The sequence below is a fragment of the Perna viridis genome, chromosome 2 (genome assembly GCF_037379345.1).
Source record: "Perna viridis isolate PV_CMFRI_1.1 ecotype Kerala chromosome 2, ASM3737934v1, whole genome shotgun sequence".
NCBI lineage: Eukaryota > Metazoa > Mollusca > Bivalvia > Mytilida > Mytilidae > Perna > Perna viridis.
The window spans coordinates 48,120,561-48,135,279 of NC_142446.1; the positions used below are offsets into that span (position 1 = coordinate 48,120,561).

General features: G+C 31.0%; 1 protein-coding gene across 1 annotated transcript; it reads right to left on the bottom strand.

Moving 5' to 3' along the window:
* Positions 1-877: 877 nt before the first annotated feature.
* LOC148625478 (dehydrogenase/reductase SDR family member 12-like) lies at positions 878-14,696 on the bottom strand. Its single transcript, XM_088569052.1, has 10 exons — positions 13,813-14,696; positions 8,920-8,998; positions 8,452-8,585; positions 7,007-7,089; positions 6,443-6,538; positions 4,732-4,813; positions 3,961-4,022; positions 3,342-3,540; positions 2,566-2,703; positions 878-2,118 (listed from the first exon to the last, which is right to left on the bottom strand). The coding sequence occupies exons 2-10, from the start codon at positions 8,973-8,975 to the stop codon at positions 2,006-2,008; spliced, it is 963 nt and encodes a 320-aa protein (XP_088425178.1). The 5' UTR covers positions 8,976-8,998; positions 13,813-14,696; the 3' UTR covers positions 878-2,005.
* Between the last annotated feature and the right edge of the window lie 23 nt (positions 14,697-14,719).

Sequence of the window (14,719 nt, forward strand, 5' to 3'; positions counted from 1 at the left end):
GAAAACTGACAATACAACATAAATAACACATATACACCAGAAAATTGTTCCCATTGATGATATAGTATTTTACAGTGACACCAATGTTAATTAGCTGTATCTCATATCCCTTGGACTTGAAAATTTCAGTGAATTTACAGTTTTCTGCACTTTTTTTTGTAATGCTTTTTACCAATTGATTTTTTCTTTAGTATGAAGTCTTACTACGAGAAGTTACAGATTAAGTTCGACTTTGGTTACAGTTGAATGATTTTTACGGAAGTTACGGCCCTTGGACTTAGAAAATTTCAGTGAATTTAAAGTTTTCTGCACTTTTTTTTTTCGCGGGGGACACTGGAACGCTGTTCTTTAATATTTCATATCAAACATGATTTTCAGCAAGTATACATTGTAGCCCACTTACAAAAAACATTTACATGTAATATGACAAATGAGGGACTGACGTCCTTTTCACCTTAGGCACTTCATTGGGCTATCACTGAAACCAACATAACAAAAACATTCTGCCAAGTATTTCTTAATCTCATGTACTGGAGAAACAATTAAAAGATCAAGAAAGTCCATTCCTCTTTTTTTACAAAGTTGTAACTGAAAGCAGTGTAAAAAGGAAGCATCAATCGATGATGCTAAATTTTTGTATAAAGTGTGGACAGAAAGACAGACAGTTGTTTACCATAAGCACATCCTTTATAACAGAAACTTTTGTAAATAATGCCTATTTCTATAACACTTATGTGATTAAGACACAATCACTACGTTGCACTACAACATGCTAAGTATACCATTATTTTATAATTAAATCAACCTGTTCTATGAAGAGAAAATTAAATTCAAAATATAAGTAATGCAAATATGAAGTAATCTTTATTCAAACAAATACATAAAATGTAAACAATGAGGTAGATACCAAATAACTTAATCAACATTTGGTTTAAAGTACAAACATCACAATAAAAATTATCTTGCAAAACTTATAATTTACTTACAACATAATATAAATTAAGATATTTACAAATCTTATAAATATAGTAGAAAATAAATTGCAAAAAGTACACATGGTCCAAGATTTTGTATTCAATTTTATAACTCTACAAACCAATAGGCAAATAACGATATAAAACGCGTTTTTAAGACTAGAGTTTACACTTACTAGCAAGTCAAAAATTATTTTGCTTGTGATAAGTTCATTATATATTGCATCATATGATGTTCCTGAGGAAAGAAAACTTAAGGCAAAAAGGTATATGAACAATTTGGTGGATGTTAAGTGGTGCAGGGAGTACTGAAGCCCAAATTATTTTGGCATTTTTAAACAGACCACTAAAACATGCCAAAATTAGCACCACATGAAAATTACCCACTATATGGTACTAAAGTAGTGCTGCTCACATATTCACTGAAAAAAAAACACAATATGTAAAATTGCACAGATAAAGCAAAAAAAAAAAATTAATAATTCTGACTGTTTTTTAGCCTTCACAGATAAACATCACATTAAAATAATACAAATATATAACATGGTCTCTAAAACATGTCCTTACTTAATACAAATAAACAAAATTAATCTTGTTTTCTAAGATCCCTATAAAATCTTGTGGCCACTTTGACCTCATGATGTCATTATCTCCCGTTAATTATTTGTGATACTGGTAATATAACAAGGGATCTGAATGATTTTTTAACGTCTTTTTACATAACGAGTCTAAGACAGGTATTCTATCATAGTTTTACATTTTTCATCCAGGTACATGTTCAAATATCACATATTCTTTTGTTTGTTGAAATAAGACATTCTTGCAAAATGGTTTTATGCAGGAAATCAACTGCATCACTAAGCATACACTAGTTAAAGACTCCTGATATATATTTTGATTAAGAATTGTTCATGTTCAAGAGACATTTGTTTAAATTATTTGGATTTCAACTTATCTCAAGATGATATCTCAAGTTCAGATGTGAACAAAAGTTGTGATGTGAACATAATTTTTTTCTCATTAATACAGAGCTACAAAGTTGTCCTGTTTGCTATCTCATCTAATGTTTTCATCAACTGTTCTTTTTCAGTAGTAGTAGATTTGCTCCAAGCCAAAGGAAGATGTGTGGGTACTGACTGGCGATCTAAAAAAAAGGACAGTAACAAAACTATACTTTTTTGTATGTAACAACCCATATAATACACAAGATTTTTAGTCATATTTTCTTCTTATAAAATAGTAATAACAATTCACATGAGCAAGTCAACAAAAATCTCAAAGACATTTTGAAGCTAAAGAATAACAGATTTCCAACAAAATGGCTATGGTAAACTGCATTTTATTTCCAGCTATAAGATACAGGTACATACTTATAAATGCTAAGAAAGTCCACTGATTACTAATAAGTTGTTAAACTCTGCTAGATAAAAGTAAAGCTCATCAACAAAGGAAAACAACTCTGCCAAAAATGAACTTGGTCTAGAAGCCCCTAAAATCAGCTTGACCGAAATAAGTTAAAAAATGATGGCCTCATCATTTCTATGTCCCTGATTGCATTGTGACAGTGTGACAGGATACAATAATCACATACCTTGGAAAAATAATCCACTAGGCTGTTGACATGCAGCTTCTGATATAGCTAACCATACCAATGTATCAGCACCTTCTTCTGGAGTCCTCAATCTGTTCTTCATTTTAGCATGAAAACTGGGCATAGATAACTGGACAGCTAAAAATTCAAATAATTGTAATGAGTATATATACCATCAATGCCAGAAATTAGGTCTTCATCCTATCAATTACAGCAGTGTCATTTCCTCCATAGCTTTTTTATAAACATCCCTAATACAAATTAGAAATACTGTGAACAAGCTCCAAAAGAAAATACCCCATTTTGGAGTCATACAACAGCAACTTTAATCCTTCATGCACATCTATATACGATCACCAATCTTCAAATAAAATTTCATCAAAATCCCTTGTCACAGCGGTTTAAGAGAATTTTTTTACAAGGTTTTACAAGGTTTCAACAAGTAAAACTTTTAAGTTTGATTATTTTTCTTAAGAGTCTTATGATAGTGCTTATATTCCTTCATGCACATCTACATATGATGCCCAACCTTCCTTTAAAACTTCATCAAAATCTCTAGAGCCATTTAGGAGGAGTTATGCTTAATAGAAATGTGGACAGAGGATGGACAGACAGATAGACATGGTGATTCCTATATACCCCCAAACTTTGTTTGCAGGAGGGAACTAATCAGTTGTATGCAAGAGGTACAATAAATAACTAAAAATTACTCAACCAAATTCACTGAAAGTTTAGAAATTTACTAGATATTTAAAGATTTGATGACTGCTGATTACCGGGAGTATCTGCCCAACCAGGGTGCATACAAGAGAAATGTATATTTGGGTACTTAGCAGCATACTGCTCTGTCATTATCGCTTGTTGTCTTTTGTTCTGAGCATAGGCCATGGTGCCATCAAATGGTTTCATTTGTTCAAACTGTAAATCATTCAAGTTCAACTTCTGTACCAACATACCACCTGATGTTACAGTAATCTGGAATAAAAAAAAATACTCATGATTGGCACTTTAACATCATACTGGTATATACAAATTTTGCTACAAATTGTATCAACAATGATTAAAAGGTTCAAAATACTGGGCATAAAAAAAAGAGTACAAACCTTTGAACAACAAAGTTAAAAGATACAATATTTCAGAATTATAAGACTGTATAAGAAATTGTGACTTCAACGACTGTTCACTACTAAGAACGTACATTTATTTAAGAAAACAGTGCTTAATTCTAAAATGGGGAAAAACCATTCAGTTAATTGAATTTTTTTCAAGAATGGTTTAAATGGCCTTTGTCTGGAAAATAAGTAATAAAGTTTTGACCTTATAACTCATGCAAACCACAAATATTGGTACCCTATGAACAGATAAACTACACTGTACCACAATACTGATACCTACCACTCTAGGCTTGCTGGATTTACTGAGGAGGGATACTAGTGATGTTGTTAACACATGAACTCCTAAAACAAATGATAAATGTACAATACAGAATTCTACCACATACCGTAATTAACTTATTAATAGTTGCTTTAATGTAAATTTCATAAAAATTGTGTGCAAAAGTGAAATCTTACCATTTATTATTGAATTTCAAATCAAATGACATAGTTGTGCCATAATTTTAAGAGTGAAAGTTCACCAACTTTGTCTTTGTTGATTCTATTCTGATATGGCTCCTATAGACAGGTGATATCAGTTGGAATTTAAAGACTTGTGGTTGGCTAAAAAAGAACTAAAAATGTCAGATAAGCTCTAATCCAAATCTTTTCTCAATTGCCAACAGGATTATATATTAAAATTGTTACTTTTATATTCAGAGTAACTGACCAATGTTCAACATACTGTTACAGATGTCGCCTTAATACTATGAAAGTACTTTAATTTGTGGATACATGTACTAATTTTCTTAGATTAGAAAAGAAACACAAGTTTGTGGATTCTTGAATTCGTATTTTTGAGGTTTTCAGTATGCACATAAATGGGAATCTCCCTTTCATTGGAAACCAAATTTTGTGGTCTGGCTTGCCCACAAAAACCACGAAAATTGATACCCCACCAACAATAGTTCTTTTACAGTAGTACATTTAGCCACATTATGTTTTATGTTTTATCAAGATTGTGTATAAGTACATGTTTATTGACTTTTGGAACATGAACTATTTTACATACCTAATGTATTGGTTGCAAAATTTTTTTCTACACCATCTTCAGTTGTTTCCCTTTTATTTACCATACATCCAGCATTATTAATCTGAAAGGATTAACTATATTAGCTCTATTAAATGTAAGGTCTAAAAAAAACTAACAAATTACAATTTTAGGCTATCCTGCATAAAGATATGTCTTTGTGATGAAGTTTTCGAATATTTTTTACCATAAACATGATATAAACAAAGGACAATAAACAAGGCAATGCACAGCTAATAACCAAGTAACAAAAATATGCTACAGAGGCAGTTGTACAACAAAATACTAGATAAACCTACTAAACATGATGTCAATTCAAGCCCACTTTTTCACTTTAATGATAATTATCTTCTGTTATTCTCTTTCAGAGGCAGAGTTGTCTTTCTTTTTATTTGTTATGCATTTCTCATTTTATAAAAACCAAACATCAGTTCTTACAAATGATATGCACATCCAAAAAATTTTATAATTCCTACAAGAAATTCCATTGAAATTCCACCATTTTTGTTGCTATGTGCAAATTGTTGACAAAAAAACTGATAACTGTATTTTTTAATTTCTATGTTGACAAATATGTAAATTTCTCATGAATTTGAAAATAAACAATTATTTAGTAGGGCCAATAACCTTCATAGAAGAACTTTGACACAAAACTAACAACAACCAAAAATCGTCTTCATAACAAAATCACGGCCAATTTGACAATGCAAGCATTGTGATCTGGATTTAAAATGTCATCAGATTTAAACAATTCAAATTTTACAGAGAAGTTGTTTTGAAATATGAAAGTTATTTCACACATTTTACATATTGGTAGGTGTCAATAAAACTGTAGACCAATTTTTATTTTAAATTTGAACAAAATGTTATGTATGTGACGCCAAGTATAGTAGTCAATGCCTGTATTTTAAATATACAATTTGCTACTTTAAATTTTTATTTCCTTAAACTTTGAATAATAGTATGTGGTTTCATACCTTTTTTTGAGTTAGATTACATGAAGTAAGTACCTCCTTATTGTGGCACAATGATTGACATATAGAGTCGAGCAGCCTTGAACCTGCTTTCATCATTGGTGATACATCTTTGGCTCATTTAAATAGTGTAAGCATAACCGTGCATTTGTGTCTCATACTAAACAGTTACCAAAAAATGATTATAAAAAAAAAGTACCACGTATAAAAATGAAAAATACAAAACAAAAGGCAACAGAACAGACTGTGAAAAAATAAGACATTAATAGGTATAAATATAGTATTAGATATGCATGACATCATAAAGACCACCCCTACTCAGAAGAATTATTTGTCAGTAAGTGAGGACATGTGACAATGGAATTGAACAATATTTTCAGTGTAATATAATTTGAAAGCTATCTCATTTTTTGACTTCAAAATATGCCTTTTTTTTTTTGCATTTCAGATTTTTTTGTTTAAACAGAGTTGGGGGCTTGGGTAAAAATATAGCACATTTTTACATTGTATGATTGCAAATAAGAAGAATGACAAAAAACCTATGTTTGAAAGTTTACAGAGATAATGTGTCTCCTGAACACTAAAAAGCAATAATATCATATTACAAAAAACTCTGATTTCTAGATATTTACTCACTTAAATGGGTTTGTATCGAAAACAATGGTAGTATTTTTGCTGAATGAATTCCTCAAGAAATCCATTTACCATAGATCACTTACCAAAACATCCAATGATTTTCCTGCTGATTCAAAATCTTTAGCAAAAGCAATGATGTCTCTAGGCTTTGACATGTCCAGCAGGTGAAGAAACACATTCTACAAAATATAAATGGTTCCATTGGTAAGCTATACATCTCAACACATTATGGGTAAAGCAGCTACAATCTTTTCATCAGAGTTTATCTTAGGACACAAAAAATGAGTTGAAATGATTTCATTTTTTGTTTTTGTTTTTGTTTTTTTTTTCATTCTAAAAATTAAACTCAACCTGTAAAAAATTGCATTTTCATATGCTTAAAAAAGACTACATCTGACTTATTTTTCATGTACAAAGTCATGTTTATGTAAAAATACAACCAGAAGAACATACTATGGGTACATAGTCAGACTGCCAAGACAGTTGGTCATTAAAGTAATTAGGATTACAAAATAGATATGATTTTTACTGTTTTGTTTTTTTTTTCTTGAATGTACTGGTAAGTCATCATTAGCCTTTCAATTACAAATGTTATCTTGGGTGCAAGTTTACTACATATAGGCAGTAAATTCGCCATAATAGTTCACCTGATTTCCACTTAGCTCTGATATTTCTTTCCTTGCTGTCTCTCCTCTTGTCGAGTCTCTGCACACCATATGAACAGTGCCTCCTGTGAGCACACACAAAAAAAAAAAAAAAAAAAAAAACATATTACTTATTCGAATTAACAACCTGATTTTAATAGCACTCCAAATAAGAATCATGCAAAATGTGATTCATGATTGGGAAACCTACATCTTTTTATTTTGGATATTTTATTTAAAATGTTATAGTAAACATGAATAAATATGTAGTTTTTCATATAACCCTTATGCTTAGGAAATAAATTTATACAGAATGTACTGTAGAATTCAAAATTAAGGGAGATAATTCTGTAAATGATACTAGAATACAATAGAAACTGTTGGATTTTCAATGTGGATTATCTCCTAAGTGCAGACAGATTGGCATGAAAAATTATACATTTCATCATATACACCTATAAAGCAACTTAATAGCAAAGACAAAAATGTGTAGCCTTTCTTGTAATGTATCACATATTACAGTATTTGCATGATTCTTACAAGGACTACTACTTTTAAATACGCAATTTTAACTCCCTTAGGTTAAAAAACTTTTGAATCTGTACATTTACAAAACAGAAGCTCAAGCATCTCCAGCTCGCATTCAGGAAATTCAAATATGAAAATGTATTTACTTACTTGATTAACAACACCCAAACAACAAAAATACTAGAAAATCAAATTATTTGAACATATCTGTTGTATGGCAGAGTAATCAAGGGAACCAGAGTTATAGCGATAATCAAAAGAATGCAATCCAGGGACTAAGACCAGACATGGAAAACAAACATACACAACAAAGAACATAAAGTAACTAAAATCATACATACAAAGTAACAAAAGCAAATGAGCAACTCAGACTCAACTAAATATTGGGAGCATGGACCAGGTGCACTGGTAGGGTAAGCGTCCTCTGCTATTCTAGAAACACCTGCCAAGTTGCTCATAAGTCAAGTCCGGGGTAGACAAACGAGGAAGGGAAAACTATGACCCGTTGAATAAATCAGTTTTCATGGTGCAGATGGATACACCATAATCATCCATGAGTTCATGATGGCAGTTAGTTCTTTTTGTACACATAATTGTATTGTGAAAATTCATTAGTTCAGTATGTGTAATTCTTTATTTACCAACCTTGAGTATCCTAATGAATCTCCATGATACAAGTGATTTTTATCCTTAATTCACACAATGTCCCTTAAATATTTAGTAATTACCAAAAAATTACAATTTACCCTGACTTTGGAGGTCCCTAAGGCCCATTTGTGTGCAAATACCTAAGGAAAGTGTCTTTTAAAATAGATTACAAACTTAATGGACTAAAAATTTGTCTTAAGACATTTATTTAACTTAAATGAGTAATCAAGAAAACAAAGATTCTAGCAAAAAAACAGTCTCATACTGATCACCTCTCTTAGCTACAGCTTCAGCTGCTGACTTTCCTATTCCACTATTTGCTCCAGTTATCATGAAACTTTGACCAGAAACATCTACTTCTAAGTCACTAGCTTTAAAGTTTTTACTTGCATTTACATATCCTTGCCTTAAAAATAGAAGATAACAATTCCTGCAGAATTGTAAATGATGGAGTCATAGTAAACTGTTGTCATGTACTGACTGGAAAGCGCTAATCTATTGTAAATGAATTGTAAATAATGGAATCATAGTAAACTGTTGTCATGTACTGACTGGAAATAGCTATCCATGAATTACTGGTAGGCTTTTGAACAATGACCAAGACTGATATACAATTGATCATTGCATGCAGTTGTACACTACTGGCACTACAGAGAATATTTGAACAACCATTTAACTAACAGTTACAGTAAGTTCTAAGCACTATCCAAAATTCAGGAAGAAATTTGACAGTGATCTACCTTGTGTATTCTTTCAGTCCCTTTACAAACCAAACAGTGTTCCTGAAGATAGACATGGCCAGTAGGAGCACTTCGTCAGCTGAAAATACATTTAACTTAACAAATACTAAGTTTGAATGTACCACTGAATATAAAAATGAAAAGAAGGTAAACAATTTTGTGTTATAATTAAGTGCTTTATAATTAAGTGCTAAATTTCTTATCAAAATGATAAAAAGTTTATGTACATTGTAGTTTTTAGGCTCATAAAATTTGGTTGATGGTTTAGAAATCACAGAAGCAGCCCACTTGTTTAAATACCTGGATCTGCCATTGAATGGCTTATTTGTTTAATCAAATCAAGTAAAAAAATATATAAATCATGGTTCCTACTGAAATATTGTTGAGGTGTTAAGAGACATATTGTTAACTGGCTATCAAGACCAATCACTCTAAAAAACAGTTGTCCTACAACTTTTGAGACTTATTTAAGGGTCATTTCAACAATTGAAGGTTTGTTTCTATCTATTAATCAATATATTAGTTAAAAGTGCAAAATGGCAACAACTCTAATGAGTGTTTATTTATAACCCATTTTATCTTTCATATGTAACTTGAAATAAGTGATTTTACTCCTATGCCCTATCGATAGAATTAAACATGAATTGCATGTTGTTGAACCACCTAAATCTAAGCTTTTGAATCTGATAAATATGAGTCCCTAAAAACAAGAATACTTGAAGCTTAGGCTAGAGTGATTTACTGATTTTAAGTTCGCTTTGAAAGTCCAAGAATATTATTATTACCTTTACGTGGTATGCTAGTTACTCTTTTTAAATACATTATAGAAATCCAAGAATTGTATACTAGTATAAACTTTCAAAATGTTATATGTTATGTCAGTCCCATGTTAAAGTTGGACTGTACTATGATATACTGAGGTATACTTTTTTGCAGCCACCCAGCAAACACACAACATTTTGTCAACGTCGGGGATAGTTCGTGACAATGTAATATCATGAAAATACAACGTCACAATGCTGTGTGGACGTAATTCTTTAACGTAATCTTATAATGTTGTGATAACATCGTATGATGATGTCCACTTCACGTAAAAGTAAAACCAATTGACAATGTAACATTTTATAACGTATTGACAAAGTAAAAGTATCACCAATTCACAACTTTAACATTTTATTACTTTGAGACAACATAATATATACTTTACTTTTCCATTTGCATATTAAAAGCAGAAAGAGTTTTGAAGTAAAAAATGGCTCATTACTACATTGCAAATTATCTCTTTTATATTTTAAAATAAGACTATAACTTGTTTTAAAAAAATGTATATAAAAAAAAATTAAATGGCTGAAAAGTTATATAATCAATAGAAATAGTTGCAAACTAATAAAAATTAATCAAAACGATTACAAAATGATTACAACAGTTTGAGTATTGCTTAAAGGTTATAAATCATATTTTTTCAACAGTTTCAAAATTCACCGCCTATTTCAACTCGCCCTGCACATGCACTATTCTGCGTCCCGCTCTATTCAAATTTGAAGATGTCAACATATGTCGATCATGAGAAATGGGAAGAAAAATTCGATTGTAGAACAGATTTACTTGATTCATTGGAGACACGTAAGTTATTATAATGTACATATAAATAGAGTATATATTTGATATCACATATTATGTAAATAATTAGATTTTTTTATCAAACCGTTGTTATTCATAAAAGGGAAACTCATGTGTGAACAAGTATAATGCATAGCACAGATCATTTAATGAAGACAATTTAAGGGGGAAGAACTGCAGAAAATTGAATTACTTAACTGATGTCTGACCTTCATTATATTACAGACTAAGCTGTCAAAGGGAACTTACAGTCTACAGAAAGAAAGAATCTGTAACACTTAAAAGAGTGTAACCAAGTTTTAGCACTTGTGAGTTTATATTACACAAACTATTACAAACACGTCAACAATGCAAATAATCGGTGGTTTACTCTGTACTCTTATAAGGTATATGCCTTTGTTACTTTCAAAAGTTCCCCATTTTATAAACGACGTTCAACCATAAAACCTATCTTACAATTTTGATAACATAATGACTAACCAATGTGGCAGTATTTACATAAGTGATTTATGGAATAACGTTGATGCACTTCATCTTTTTACTTTACCACCTGCATTACATGTGAAATAAATTAGTTATCAGTAGGAGTTCTTTCTGTGTGTAGATGTGTATTTAGTTTCATAGTGAAGTTGTTTGTTTTCTGACATATTGGGATACTTGTTCCTATCCTATTTTGATGATCAATGTTTCTGCTATATGCAATTAACATTTTATTATTGTGATCTTAAAATTTTCAATTTCTAAAACTAAACTCTAAGTCAAATACATCTATGGAAGAAATGCCCATTTATCACATTAATTCAGTACATGTGATGGATTAGAATCTATCACATAGTATGATATTTAAATATGTTCATTTATGTCAATGATATTGTTTTTAAACAGAAAAATACATCTACTTATAACAATTGATTTTTAACTTCAGAAAGGGGAAGAAGACTTAGAAGAAACAATTTTAAGTGATGGATGTGGAAACCAAGCACTGCAAATGAACATTTTATATGCAGGGTTTTAGCTAGGATTTTGAGGGCTTTAGTCACTTTTGCGTAGAGCACGAGCGACATATTATGGGCAGCAGAATTTTGTAAATAGTCAGTAGTATCATAAACTAAAGACATAAACACTCTTACTATATTCATTTTAAGTTTACAGATACAGGCATAACAATAAATACAATAAATGTTACAACAAAATAACTCTTATTTTCTTTAAGAAAACATGTGTGTTACTTAATAAAATAAAATAGTTACTATGAGAAAAATAGTAAAATAAACATTTTTTTTTACATCATGACAAAGCTTTGATGCATTCAGTCTAAAAATAGCTACTATTTGACATAAGCTACTATTGTGGTATGACCTGACACTCAACTAATAAGAGAAAATCCTCCTGTCCTTTGCCAAACACCACACCTCAAAAGTCCCCTTCAACCTAAAACTCCTCAAATCAATAGGATGAAACAGATCTTTTGAATAGAATTGATTGATGAAACCTTGAGCCTGTTCCTAAGATAGGTCTTGATCAGATAGTACCTACTAAATCCCCTCTCAGTCATCAGAAGATAACGCAGAAACTAGACAGATAGAAAGGTGGTTGGCCACATTGGCATAGTCAACTGTAGAATGTTGCACTCTGTAATCGGTTACTGCGTGATATCTTACTGCTGGGTGGTACTTTTTTAGTGACCTTTGACCCCAGATCATGAGTAGAATTGAAGGAGTTTATAATCATTGTGATTTCGTTTCAAGAAGAGAAGAGAATTGTAAAATAAATATTTATCATTGATTAATATTTCCTAACTGTCCGCTATTGTGTTAAAATTAATTGAAATCCATGAGATGACCATTGTTTTTGTGTGCATTTAAATTTCTAAAAATAGATAACTATATATGTTGCGAGGTTCGTGAAGGGTTTATTTTTAAATGGGCGTAAAATCGGTCAGTATTCATTAAAGATCGCAGTCGTTTAACACGACTAATCCTTAAAATAAGGATATATATATATATAAGTTACATTTTAAACATACTTAAAAGCAGAAAAGTCTCGAGTCAACTCGAGGCTTTTTTTCGACCAGCTGAAGTTGAGTGAGAACCCTGGGATTATCTTTTGTGGTCCTAATGATCAAACGATTGATAAATTGTTGTTATTTTAAAGGATTATTAACGATGCACATATCACGGCTGCCAGATTAACAACAACAGAATGTATTTCACACCTGGTTGACCAGGTAATTACCAAGCTAGGGGTCATAAACTTGTCAGAGTGTAAGGCCAGGTGAAATTATGTAACTTTCAACTGACAGTTTTTAACAAAATTTTTATTTAAGGTGACGAAAATTTATCTGAAATACTTTGAATGGAATTTTTTTATACACTTTTTGAATTTTAAGTGACGAAAACAATCTAAAACATTTTCGTCATTTATGAAATCCTTTTATAAATGGCAAAAATGACGAGCGCTAGCTATTTCACTGTATATGCATGATTCATCAACTTAACCTAAATATGAAAATGACTTCTTACTTGTTTGATTGGAGAAAACTGTTGTACATCAATACAAATAAAATTTTTAGTTTTCATTATCTTATCCTCTGTTTATTTTTTCTGTACCAATCAAATGATAGATGCAAAACATGCACAAAATGAAACAAAATTATGTTCGTCATTTCATTACCAATGACATCTTGACCATTGTGTGGATTGTCGTATTCACATGCTCTGGAGTCTACAAAATTATGTTGAGATAAAGTAGTTATACAACGATGTGACGACCTTAAGTATAACGTTGTGAAAACGTCCCCCAACGTTGGATTGTTTGCTGGGCATGCAGGGCATGGATTGGTAAAACATTAAAATGTTTGACAATAAACAAATATCATTTATATGCCATGTGTGAGGCTATTGTAGCTGACAGAAACCATTTGTTTTTGTATTGGGAGGGGGCTACGGATTTTTTTCTTGTTTTTTTTGGGGGGGGGGGTTTCTGAGGCAAGTTTCTTTTAAACTAATTTAAGACTTCTTTCATGAAAAGTCAAAACGTTTTTTTACATCAAATATACGATTAAAGCTTTCTATAAGATGAGAGTAAAATTTTAAATATAAAATCTCAATGCCGACAATGTCAATGGTAGGATTTCGTGTTTTCCAATTTAGAGAAACGCCCTTTCATCGGCCTTTGACTTTGTGTGGACACTTTCGAGGTATCCGATACAAATCAAAAAGAAAATGACTGAAAAAAATTGATGTTCATATTTGTGGAGTGAAATGGTCAAACCTTTTCCGGCAGCTTTATATAAGCTCCAAAAGAGTTATGTAAGTTGATTTTTCAATGAGTTGTCTGCTTCAGCATGTGTAAAACGTCACTAATTCTGTTGTTAAAAAAACGGCCAAAAACCAAAAGTCTATCAAGTATCAAGACTAAAACGTACTTAATATGTTAATTGAACTTTTCAAGTACTTGGTAATCCGATTAGCTATACATAAATCCATGGTTTAAGTGTGTCAGGTTTTATAATAAAAAATATCCGATAAGATTTTTTAATGAAAAATTACGAACAGTTTATAAAAAAATTCGAAATATAAATCAGTATATATAACTTAATAATTTTATTGATATGCCAATTAAAACTATTTTATAAGTTTGGAATTTAACGTATCTACTCTGTAAAAATGCTACACAGGGCGTAGCTAGATATTACATTTAATCGACATATTCCTACAACATACGAGGTTGAATTCCGTTCCTCCATAGGATGGCTCCAAGTCAGTAATTAGCTTGCTAGAAACCCCCAGGATTGCTGGAGTGTTTATTAATCGACAGTGCCGTACAACTCCGCGATATAAATTAGTTTTCTTTCCATTGACGCATCAGTAGAAAAGTTTTGTAGTATTTTTCAAGTTAAGCTTTTCATAGGTTTCCTTTTAACCGGCTTGCAATGTAGGAGAAATTTTAGACACTGAAATGAATGTGCAATTGTTGAATGATAGAACGCGTATTTAGAAATAATGTTTAAGTGTTTCATATTTCTGTCTGCTTTCTTGTATTTCTTTCTTCTTCTTTTTTTTTTTTTTTTTTTTGATATCTGCTACTTACGCTTTTTGGTCACCCTGTTCCTATATAGACATTAAATGATGTTTTAATGATGTATTATCGTTTAATCGTTTTGTTTTGTTCTGTTTTT